The sequence below is a fragment of the Argopecten irradians genome, chromosome 9, assembly GCF_041381155.1.
Source record: "Argopecten irradians isolate NY chromosome 9, Ai_NY, whole genome shotgun sequence".
NCBI lineage: Eukaryota > Metazoa > Mollusca > Bivalvia > Pectinida > Pectinidae > Argopecten > Argopecten irradians.
Window position 1 is genome coordinate 26814678 of NC_091142.1, and position 12785 is coordinate 26827462.

At 33.9% G+C, this 12785-nt stretch overlaps 2 protein-coding genes across 2 annotated transcripts; one reads left to right on the top strand and one right to left on the bottom strand.

Moving 5' to 3' along the window:
* Positions 1-342: 342 nt before the first annotated feature.
* LOC138330921 (uncharacterized) lies at positions 343-8009 on the top strand. The gene is made up of 4 exons (XM_069278404.1): positions 343-629; positions 4184-4246; positions 4797-4871; positions 7184-8009. Exons 1-4 carry the CDS (start codon positions 404-406, stop codon positions 7666-7668), a joined length of 849 nt encoding a protein of 282 aa, XP_069134505.1. The 5' UTR covers positions 343-403; the 3' UTR covers positions 7669-8009.
* Positions 8010-10651: 2642 nt separating this feature from the next.
* On the bottom strand, positions 10652-11266 carry LOC138330672 (homeobox protein 3-like). The gene has a single exon (XM_069278217.1). The coding sequence runs from the start codon at positions 11264-11266 to the stop codon at positions 10652-10654; it is 615 nt and encodes a 204-aa protein (XP_069134318.1).
* Between the last annotated feature and the right edge of the window lie 1519 nt (positions 11267-12785).

Genomic DNA, 12785 nt, shown 5'->3' on the forward strand with positions numbered 1-12785 from the left:
CACCTCTGGGTTGAGAGTTTTAATCTCAAATTGTTCTAATTGTAGGTTGGTGGTTTTTCTCTGTGACTCTGGTTTCATCCAACCTTTCAAGCTAACACCTTTTAAATGGCTCTAAATGATAATAGCTCGTAAAACAAATATACCAAATCCCAATATGAAGTTTCACATAACATACAAACTCGCCCACACAACTATCTTTTATTTGAGAAAACTTTCAAGGAGTTCATTTCAAATAAAACACTGTGAATATTTTAGAGACATGCTTTCAATTTATCTAGTTTGTAATTCGGTGACTCAAGTCTTATCTACACACTGTGGACTATGAGACATGTTATCTTTCTCTTATAACTTCTACACTCTATTAAAATACCACTGCGAAAAGGTGGTACAACAGTCGTTTAAAATGGCGTTTGACGACCGCAAAGCCAATTTAGTATTATTTGTGTTAAGCCTAGTTTCTGTAAGGTGCGAAAACACGCATGGCAAGAGGATACTCCTGAGTGACCCCGCCTACGTCCAGCAACAGATGACCCACCTACAGAGTGAACTACAAACACTTCAGGCTACGGTACTGTCCCAAACTGGAAAAATATCTTCGTTGGAGCAACAACTCTCACACTTCCAAAACGGTAAGTTTTTATGTTAAATTGAAAAGTACTTCTATGCATAATTTGTTATAATTATATTCTAATCGTAAACATAAGATCAAGAAAATTGACAAGCATTATCATGACGTCATTGTATTCAAATACATTTTGCTTAACGTAGGTCCATACTTTTGAAAACCGCATCAATTCATATGACGCTAAACCGGAAACTGCGGAGGTTGTTTTGAATTTCAGAATGGTTTCCGATACGCCACGACATCACACTTGGATATTTTTTCAATATGTGAAAATTGTCTACATATAAAATTGAGTGTTTAAAATCATTACATAAATCAAATCAAAGCATTGAAATGAAAATTAGATGATATTTCTGCAAAAATGCGGTCTCTGTCGAAATGGGAATCGATTTTCAAACACTGGAAGTAACGCTCGTCGCAATAAATGATAAGACGTGACCCGTACGGACCAAAGTACTGGAATTCTAAAAATATCGCATACGGATTTCCTTAAAACAAAAACACAAAATTTGGAAAAAATCATGAAAATAAACAGGCATAAATCAGATATAATATCACAAAAACATATGAACTGATGTGGAATTTTTTTCAAAAGAGAGTCAAATATGACCCATCTTAGCACTGGATGAAATGGTGGTAGGGTTGTGAGTTACAAACTTCAAGCTTACAAAATTGTGAACATTTGATCGAGGACCCCATGTTTTTATATAATATTTAAAAAAATATATTACCTTTGGCATATCATATATAAATTGTGGAATTGACATGGGTTTTCATTTCCTTTTTGGCCTACTCATTGATTTTTTAGGGTCGAAAATATGGCAAAACATGATAATTACGTATAGAAACGGTCCTGGTTATAAACGAAAATTAGTTAGCATTTTGTTCTATCGTTAGAAATTTAGGACAAAAAAATCAACAGGACTGAGACTTCATTCACCCTAATATTACAGAAAACATAAATGTGCACGGATGGTATACATTTTGTATATTAAGCTCAAATATCTTAAAAAGTATTTCGAGAACACCCTTCTTTCTTCGAAGATTTGAAATTCGCATGAAAAATGCAAGAAAATAATACCCGTTAATAAAAAAAATGAAGCTAACTTAAACTTCACCTTTTTGTACTTAATGATTCACTTTACTGGTAAATCATTGATAGTCTCTGAAAGCGCATTTTTATCTAGAAATTCTTTGATCAACTTGATTTTTACATTTACAGTGAATGCGGAAATCAAGTCACGACGAAGTGTCATTATTCAAAATCTTACATTTAATGATGGAAATTAGCACAAATAAAACATGTTCCTCCACACGATTTTTTTATTCAAGCTCCCCTTGATAAAGCTGAATCTATGGAATCGGAATATTTTATCACTATTGCTACTTTTTCAAACAAAATTAACTAGCCACCCTATTCACCAGAAACATACAAAATGTATTAATTACAGAACAACACATCAGTGACAAAATGGCATCGAACACATATTATATTTTGTTAAGATGCTCCGCCGCTGGCAGAACATAAACGATACTCATTTGAATATTAATTGGTATTTAATTGTGTATATGAAAGTATAATTAACACAAAAATCACATAAAAATAATCTATTTCGCTTTTGGTGCATGCGCATTCAGTACTTCATTTCATATAGGACATTGTGCCACGGATTTGTTTGGAATGCAATTAATTATTTTTAACATTTCTATCTGGGACTAAAATCAGAAGCTCAAACTTTTCAATGGTTTTAATAAATACCATTTGTCAGCGGTGGAGCATCTTTAACAGAATATAATCACATTATCTGCCCGATGGCCAGTTTGTTTCGGCAATGTAATATTTTTACATATGTATGTCACTAGTGTTATATAACATGGACCGTTTGTTATTGGTTGGAAATCCATTATGATCCCATGGCTTGACGTCAACAAACTATGATGTGACGTCAGGATGGCGGCCTCGACAGGATTTTCGTAACGCATTTTGACGTTGAGATTCTTCAAACTGTAGGTTGCTGTAGTTACGTGGTCAAAAGTATCTTACATTTGTGTTTATTTAAATGAGGCCAAGGTAAGCAAAAATAAAAACTTCATAGACTCGTGTCATAAAATTAACACTCATATAAGGTCCGATATGTATGACCTCTATAAAGATCATATTACTGAATCTGTTGTATGCTCCTGAGGTTGTGGTCCTAAAACAGCATCACATTTCTTCCTAAATCGTGTAGAATCGTTTAGAAATCACTAATTGTTGCGACACATTACACAATGTTACATGTACATGAAGTTAAATATTGATAAAAATCCTAATATTTAGGTATTTGAATCTTTAAATACAATTTTAATGAATGTTAATCAAAATATGAATACTCTAAATGTTGTTTTAACCTTCTTTTGAATCTCCAAAAATATTTAACTATAAAAAAGTTAGTTATGAAAATTAAATATATTTATGTATCTTACAATACAGTTTGATAAATTATTTGTCCGTACTGTTGATATTACTAAAACATTTCCCTGGTACATGTAATATGTATCCGATAAACATGTATCTGTTTGGGTCCAGTACTTAGTCATATATCGTCGCTATTACTTATTTGAATTTAGATAAAGATAAACGATAGAAGTATAGGTATTTTCAATGTTTAGGTATTTCAATATTCCCGTAATTCTACTGTACACTGTCAATCATATAATGTTTTTCGCTATAAAGGCACTATTTCAATTTATCATTTACATGTATAATCTGTTATATTTTTCAATCAATTTAGACTTCAATGTCAAATTGGCTTTAAAAAATATCGTCCCTTTAAAATTAAGATATTAAATAGACACTAATTCCTCTAAAAGGAAATTATTTCGAGTCTCCTTCCTTATTAGTGGATGGCCTACTTGAAATTATACTCAACAATTTAAGATTTATATTACTTCCTCAAGTAATGATGTTCATTGTTTCAATAGACAGAAATCAGAATTATATATATATATATATTTCATCGAAGTCAATACTCATTTTGTAGTTAGCTCCCTTCGTTTGAATTAGATAGCTGACTATCTTTACTTTGTATGTACTGTTGAATATCACAGCATGTTTTATTAAAAAAAAATTGAAATGTACAAATCTTACATCATTGATTAAATTAATGGGCTTGCAAATATCATTTTTTAAATTTCATTGTAAAGCTAAATATAGCAATTTTTACGAAATGCCCGATCTACCAAAATGTAGCCATCATGTTCGGCAGAACGCTACAGTATGAGCGGTGCTGTTAAATATGTGTCTACTTTCTTTGTCCCGTATTACTGTTCGAATAATATTATGTAATCGTGTTTGTTTTGTGTGTCTTGATAAAGGGGCAGATCGCTTCGAAAATTTGTTTTTGTTTTGTCCACATGGTTGGAATTACTTCTTTTTCTAATATTTACCGTTTGAAGTAATTCGTATCCTACAGACTTACGTTTGATTGGATCCCGTGTCATCTAGGAGATCCTGTTGATACTACTTCTTTGACCCCTATGATATATGTAATGATTGATCCTTTTTTCTATTATAAGAGACCCAAAGTCAGAACAGAGAAATAGCATCTCTCAAACAAAAACTTTCTGAGGCTACTAATGGTGAGTTTATTTCTATTTAATCCTCACAAAACTTATTCAGCCATAGTTCATTAGTTACCATACATTATCATGAAATTCACAATAAATCCGGTGACTTCCTGAATTTTGTCCATGTGTCCCTTGTGAAATATGCCCAAGCCTCTCATAGATTCCTGCATCGTAGTTCACGTTAGAATTTAAGCAACCCCGATACTCCAGGGGTTCCAATCACTTACGATCTCTACACCCCTGGTGTACATCAAAGGAGTCGTATTACGGTACACTGTAGTTGACTGTGTGGCTTTAATTTGAAGTAAAAGCTTTGTTCCCCTGAGCTGCCTTCATTTTTGCTATAAAAATCTCGAAGGGTATAGAGATCGTAAGTGATCGGAACCACTGGAGCATCGGGAATCGGTATTATAGTTTCGTAATGCAAACAAATTGTTCAATAGAAAATATATTAGATAAAATAAAAGTTTCTTTGCTTCGTCGTTTAACAGTGATTTAAGACCATGTATAGACACCAATGATATTTATATATATTTGACCTATATGTTGTCTTCATTGATAGAAAAAGGAGGAGCAACATTTGTTCGATGGGGAAGAAAGGACTGTCCCACCAGTCTAACAGAGCTTGTTTATTCGGGTATGTTACACCTCCAATACCAGGTATTCTGATGTAGACCCGCCTTCTGTTTTACAGTAATACCTATGTATACTGTTCTATGTTTGGAGATGGGATTTTGTCTTACTGCTATATACAAGTGAAGACTTATCATTTACCTTCATGATAAACTGTGAGTGACGTTATAAAAATATTAAACTCTTACAAAATAAAATACGCGGAACAACATCAAATGGCGAATATACAGCTTCCTGAAATTGAACATGAATTCATCTGCATCTAATTCGGTATGTCTGTATACTGAATAGAATTGTCTTGTTTTTAAATGAAAATATGATAAAATAATTATTCTTTATTTTCATATAAATCTGGCTTTATGATTGGCAGATTCATCTTTTTTTCAAACCACTATGAAAGAAAAAATTATCGTGACGTGACAATAGCCACATTGACGTTGCGTATTGATTTAGAAACATAATCCCATGGAAAACCATGGAATCGTACATGTAAACGTATTTTATCTTTCATACCTATGGGTGTAATACTGGCTGGTCTAGGGCAATACACTCATGCCGCCTGAGGCTGTATTGCATGGCTACCCATGCAATAAACCCTCGTGACGTCACGGCGTCAACAAAATTTCTATTTTCTCTGTAAAATTTAATCTTCTTTTTTATTTTCACAAACTTGACTGGTTTTACTATGAAAGATGCAAACAACGGAATTTTTATTGAAAATATCACGCAGTTTTTCATGTATGAAAAATTGACTTTCAGCCGTGGATTTCTTCGAATTTATTTCAAAATGGCGGGATATTATAGTTGTAAAATTGCAATAAAACGTCGAGGTATGAAAGAAAAATACTCTTTCATAAGTGGATATGAAGGATAGGGATATTCTACCCTCGGGATCACAAAATGTTGCAAAACCCTCGGCAAGCCTCGGGTTTTACTACATTTTGTGACCCTCGGGAAAGAGTCTTATATTATCAAGCGCTAAGTAGTCTTGGAAAATTAATTATAAGCATTAATGTCAGTTGTTTTGTGATTTAATCGAATTATGAAATAAATCTTGTTTGCAAAAGTTTGTGTGAATCTGCTTTGATTTAAGCATTGATATTACTATCATTGTTTTTTTTTCAATTTCATAGAGTTTTCATACTAAATCCGACTTTCTGATTGTCAGATTCTTTTTTTTTCATACACTATTGTTTTATCATGACGTTTCAATAGAGACGTCGACGTTGCGTATTGATTTAAAAAAAAAAAGTATTTTTAAACATATTTTGTGTTATCAAGAAGTCTGAAAATTTAATAATAGCCTATAATAAGCATTGATGAGACTATTTTTAACTTCATCAGGTGAAGGAATTTTTGTTTGCAAACTTTTGTGAGAATCCTCTACGCGGATTTACACAGTTTGCAAACAGAATTTATTTCATAACCTGGTGATTAAAAAAAGTGGCATCAATGCTTAAATGAAAAAAAAACGAAGTACCTTGACCTTCATTCAAGGTGACATAGGTCAATTAGGCTTAACTATTTTAAATTACTTTTTGCGAATAACCCTCCCCCGGGTACTGATATTAGGTCTGTAGCATACTTGGATGGAGATCTACCAAATTTGTTCAAATGATTGACCTTGACCAGCCACCTTCATTCAAGGTAATAAAAATCAAAAATGCTTCAATCTGCCAGCACCGTACTGTGTATTTCAGTTCTACGATATATATTTTGTATATCATATTAACAGTTTAGAACATTGGGCCTCTTGTTGCATAAATATGGCATACATTGAATTCATAGTTTAAAGCAAAAATCACTACTTCTGCGAGAGAAAAAAATCTAGATGGCCGCAGCGGTATCATAAAACACAATCCTTATCTCAAAACATTGTAAATGTAAATGCGGGAAAATTGTCATAAACACAGTAAGTTATTATCAAACATTTTTATAAAACAAGTTTAAGACGGCCGCCGCGGAATCCTAACAAAGGAACTCAACACATTTAGTATGTTATACTAAAACCTGGAATGAACATTGTTTATGGTATTGTAAAACATTGTTCAACCTATCTCATAGTAAAACTGAAAGCAGCTCAGGCAAACAAATCACAGGCCAACAAAAAGAAAACTTTGAAGACTACTGAGACAGCGACGCCTAACTTCAAAGCCACACAGTGAATCACAATGCACCGTTATACGGCTATTTTGATGTGCATCGAATGACTTAATTACCTGTTCCCTCCAGTTTTATTATGAGATAGTCCAGGGATGTAGAGATCGTAAGTGATTAAAACGGAGATTATATAAATGTAAATATTATTTGCAATAGGTTATGCTGCTGGTTCTTGGTATAATGATAAAGGAGCTGCAGCTAATCATCTTTGTCTACCGCCTGATCCAGAATGGTTAAACACAACAGTCGTACCAGACGACGTGACAGGACGACTATACGGGGCGGAGTACGAATCGACTAATGGCTATACTATGTTCGGTTCAAACTCACGAAACGAAGAAGTGCCATGTGCGGTCTGTAGACCTAAATCCTTTGTCTCCTCTGTGATGATTCCGGCGAGGACGACCTGCTACAGCGGCTGGACGAAGGCGTACGGCGGATCATTGGCCTCCGGGAACCACGTTTATGAAGCTGCTACCGAGTACGTGTGTGTGGACGAGCATGCGCAGCCACTTGCAGGTGGAGGCAATTCAAACGATGACGGCCTACTGTTTTATGGAGTCAAAGCATTCTGTGGATCATTGCGATGTCCTCCGTACAAACAGGAAACATATATAAGCTGCGTTGTGTGCATGAAATAAAATAGCAGAGAATTAGATGATTGCCAAACGTTTTCCTTGGTCGCTAGGCGTTTGCCGTTCTTCAACTACAGGTCAATTATTGGTTTCGAATGATAATTAAACATAACTTAATTCAAATGAATAGAATTGATTCAAATATTATTGATTTCATTACATTATTTTGTATATAAAGAAATCAATGGGGTTTTACCTATTATCTTTGATGCCTTTGTCTTGATTCCCCGATAAATGCGAAAACTCTGTTCTATTAATAGAAAGATGAACAAAGATGAAAATTGCAAATTAAGCGTTCGATGTAAACTCTTTACTCGATTAGTTTCAAAATATACTCTTGACTTGTGTTTCTTCTGTTGTATATTTTGCTTCTTTTCCAACTTACCACAGTTAATAACTATAATTACAGCTTGCTTAAATGATATGTTACAAGAGTATGAAAACTATACAAAAATACGACATATTGGTATTGATCACAGCATGAAAAGTCGTCACGGAGAAAAGTTTGAAACTGAAACAAAAAACTGGATATTGTACTGTATCTATTGCTACTGCTTTTTACTCATGTTACTCGTAGTAACCCCGAACAATGATAAACAAAGTTTGAATTTTGACAATGTTGATAATGAAACCGTACGATTATTCGATGGGTTTAACGTTCGTGTTTCGAATCTACTTGAGCCTAGGGCAAGACAATTAACGTCGCCTACTGTACTGTACTACTGTAACCTTAGACTGTCCCCTTATCGTTCTCAATATGTAGGCTGATTCATGTGTCAATCCACCATTTCCCTTTAGTAGCATTACTGCTTACTAAAAAATTTATACGGTGCTGTTGACGATGAATTATATGGTACCCATCATTGAAACCACGAACAAATAAACAAAGTTTTAGTCACTAATGTACCCCATCGTCAATCGAGCAGGATACTTTTTCAGTATTATAATACACCAACACATCGTGTCGACTTAAAACACGACTTTTTCACGACGATGAATTTCGCGAAGGTCTTGTTAAACTAATAGCTCTTATTATTACAGCGGTAATCATGATACAAATGTGAGTTTTTAAATATGTAGGAGCTCTGTAAATTGATCCTGTGACGTTACTTCATCCGATAGGGAATACTAAGGCTAATTTAACTAACTTAATTTACGATGACGTAATTCGGTATACAGAAATCACAGAACCAAACAATTCCCTATAGACGAAAATGTTACCGCTTACCAAAGTCCTGGTAAAGTGAAGGATTTAAGTCAGGTCCTAAAATGTTTTATACGCAGGTGTGTAAGATAACCTCCTCCACAATGAACTTGTTGTATTACCCCCAACCCCCTCTCTTTCTTTCTCTCTCCCTCCCTCCTTCTCTCTCTCCACATCATTAGGAATACCTAATCTTATATTGAATTCGGCACCAAGGGCAACTACATTGAATATGTCTGTATTCATTTGTGTTCATACCACCTTAAACGCAATCAAAACACTGTTCAATCCCTATCACAATGCATGGTTCTCACCTCACATTAGATTGACAATAGCTTGAGATCCAAATCAGTAGCTGAACATGAAGAAGACTTTTTTTATATTTGTTTGTTTCATGTTGTTTCATTTTTTTAGAAATACTATACCAAGTTGTCGGCACAAGTTCAGCAAAATGTCACAGCCGAGAAAAGCAATTTGCCACAGGGATTCCAATACTAAAGTGATATATATGATTAATTAAGACATTCGTTTTAATTTGATATGAGACAAAACAAGTCCTTGTGAACTATATCAGAAAGAATTGTCTGACATCCAATAACTTTCACCCAGGAAAATGGATACCACAACAATAGCTATCGAGGAGAAACAAAGCAGCCTCGACTGTTCACCTTTAGTAATTGGACATCTTTGAACTGTAGATTAGCCATGATCTGAAAGCATTTACAAGTCCAGTACAATCCATTGTGATACATGTCCTATCATCTGAGCTGTGTACATATATATCATTTTTCTAATTAACTCTGCTTATACCTTATAGATGACTATTGATACCTTTGTCTTTACTACGATACATCGCCTAGTAAACTTGTTGTCGTTGGTGATTTTTATGTTGTGGTTGATGATGTTTATGTTGTCGTTTATGATGTTTATTTTATCGTTGGTGATGTTTATATTGTCGTTAGTGATGTTTATGTTGTCGTTGGTGATGTTTATGTTGTCGTTAGTGATGTTTATGTTGTCGTTAATGACGTTAATACTGTCAATGGTGATGTTTATGTTGTCGTTGATGATGTTTATGTTGTCGCTGATGATTTTTATGTTGTCGTTGATGATGTTTATGTTGTCGTTGATGATGTTTATGTTGTCGCTGATGACGTTTATATTGTTGTTAATTATGTTAATGTTGTCATTGGTGATTTTTATGTTGTTATTTATGTTAATGTTGTCGTTTTTGATGTTTATATTGTCGTTGGTGATGTTTATATTGTCGTTGATGACGTTAATATTGTCATTGGTGATGTTTATGTTGTCGTTTATGATGTTTATATTGTCGTTGGTGATGTTTATATTGTCGTTGGTTATGCTTATGTTGTCGTTAGTGATGTTTATATTGTCATTGGTGATGTTTATGTTGTCGTTGGTGATGTTTATATATTGTCGTTGATGATGTTTATGTTGTCGCTGATGACGTTAATATTGTCAATGGTGATGTTTATGTTGTCGTTTATGATGTTTATGTTGTCATTGGTGATGGTTATGTTGTCGTTGGTGATATTTTGTTGTGGTTGGTGATGTTTATGTTGTTGTTGGTGATGTTGATATTGTCGTTGATGATTTGTATGTTGTCGTTATTGATGTTTATGTTGTCATTGGTGATGTGTATGTTGTCGTTGGTGATGTTTATGTTGTCATTGGTGATAATTGTGTTGTCATTAGTGATGTGTATGTTGTCATTGGTGATGTTTATGTTGTAATTGGTGAAGATTATATTGTCATTGCTGATGTTTATATACCGTTGGTTATGCTTATGTTGTAGTTGGTGATGTTTATGTAGTCGTTGGTGATGTTTATGTAGTCGTTGGTGATGTTTATATAATCGTTGGTGATGTTTATGTTGTCGTTGGCGATGTTTATATTGTCGTTTATGGTGCTTATGTTGTCGTTGGTGATGTTTATATTATCGTTGTTTATGATGTTTATATTATCGTTGGTGATGTTTATGTTGTCGTTGGTGATGTTTATATTATCGTTGGTGATGTTTATGATGTAATCGGTGAAGATTATATTGTCATTGCTGATGTTTATATTATCGTTGGTTATGCTTATGTTGTCGTTAGTGATGTTTATATTGTCATTGGTGATGTTTATGTTGTCGTTTATGATGTTCATGTTGTCATTGGTGATGTTTATATTGTCGTTGGTGATGTTTATATTGTCGTTGGTGATGTTTATGTTGTCATTGGTGATGTTTATATTGTCGTTGGTGATGTTTATGTTGTCATTGGTGATGTTTATGTTGTCGTTGGTGATGTTTATATTGTCGTTGGTGATGCTTATGTTGTCGTTAGTGATGTTTATATTGTCATTGGTGATGTTTATGTTGTCGTTTATGATGTTCATGTTGTCATTGGTGATGTTTATGTTGTCGTTGGTGATGTTTATATTGTCGCTTATGGTGTTTATGTTGTCATTGCTGATGTTTATATTATCGTTGGTGATGCTTATTTTGTCGTTGGTGATGCTTAGTTGTCGTTGGTGATGTTTATATTGTTTATGGTGCTTATGTTGTCGTTGGTGATGCTTAGTTGTCGTTGGTGATGTTTATATTGTCGCTTATGGTGTTTATGTTGTCATTGCTGATGTTTATATTATCGTTGGTTATGCTTTATTGTCGTTGGTGATGTTTGTGTTGTCGTTTATGATGCTTATGTTGTCGTTAGTGATGTTTAGCTGTCGTTGATTATGTTTATGTTGTCGTTGGTGATGTTAATGTTGTCGTTGGTGATGTTTATTTTGTCGTTGGTGATGTTTATGTTGTCGTTGGAGATGTTTATGTTATCGTTTATGATGTTTATGTTGTCGTTGGTGATGTTTATGTTGTCGTTGGCGATGTTTATGTTGTCGTTGGTGATGTTTAATTGTCGTTGGTGATGTTTATGTTGTCGTTGGTGATGTTTATATTGTCGTTGGTGATGTTTATGTTGTCGTTGGTGATGTTTATGTTGTCGTTTGTGATGTTTATGTTGTCGTTTGTGATGTTTATGATGTCGTTTATGATGTATATGTTGTGGTTTATGATGTTAATGTTATCATTGGTGATGTTTATATTGTCATTGGTGATGTTTGTGTTGTCGTTTATGATGTGGTTTATGGTGCTTATGTTGTCAGTGGCGATGTTTATGTTGTCGTTTATGATGTTTATGTTGTCGTTGGTGATGTTAATGTTGTTGTTGGTGATGTTTAGTTGTCGTTTGTGATGTTTATTTTGTCGTTAGTGATGTATATGTTGTCGTTTGTGATGTTTATGATGTCGTTTATGATGTATATGTTGTGGTTTATGATGTTTATGTTATCATTGGTGATGTTTATATTGTCGTTCGTGATGTTTATGTTGTCATATGGTGTCTTTATTGATGTTTATGTTGTCAGTGTGGTGATGTTTATGTTGTCGATGTTTATGATGTTTGTGTTTGTCGTTGTTATGATGTTTGTTTTGTCGTTTATGTTGTGGTTTATGGTGCTTATGTTGTCAGTGGTGATGTTTATGTTGTCGTTTATGATGTATATGTTGTCGTTGGTGATGTTTATGTTGTCGTTGGTGATGTTTAGTTGTCGTTTGTGATGTTTATGTTGTCGTTGGAGATGTTTATGTTGTCGTTGGTGATGTTTATGTTGTCGTTGGTGATGTTTATATTGTCGTTGGTGATGTTTATGTTGTCGTTGGTGATGTTTATATTGTCGTTTATGATGTTCATGTTGTCATTGGTGATGTTTATATTGTCGTTGGTGATGTTTATGTTGTTGTTGGTGATGTTTATATTGTCGTTTATGATGTTTATGTTGTCGTTCATGATGTTTATGTTGTCGTTTATGTTGTCGTTGGTGATGTTTATGTTGTCGTTCATGATGTTTATGTTGT

What these genes read in the sequence shown, in the direction of transcription:
- LOC138330921 (XM_069278404.1), top strand. Translation starts at nt 404, where the DNA reads ATGGCGTTTGACGACCGCAAAGCCAATTTAGTATTATTTGTGTTAAGC. An exon ending in ACTTTCTGAGGCTACTAATG is followed by an intron (nt 4,247 to 4,796) that starts GTGAGTTTATTT and finishes CTTCATTGATAG; the next exon opens with AAAAAGGAGGAGCAACATTT. An exon ending in AACAGAGCTTGTTTATTCGG is followed by an intron (nt 4,872 to 7,183) that starts GTATGTTACACC and finishes TATTTGCAATAG; the next exon opens with GTTATGCTGCTGGTTCTTGG.
- LOC138330672 (XM_069278217.1), bottom strand. Translation starts at nt 11,266, where the DNA reads ATGAACATCATAAACGACAACATAAACATCACCAATGACAATATAAAC.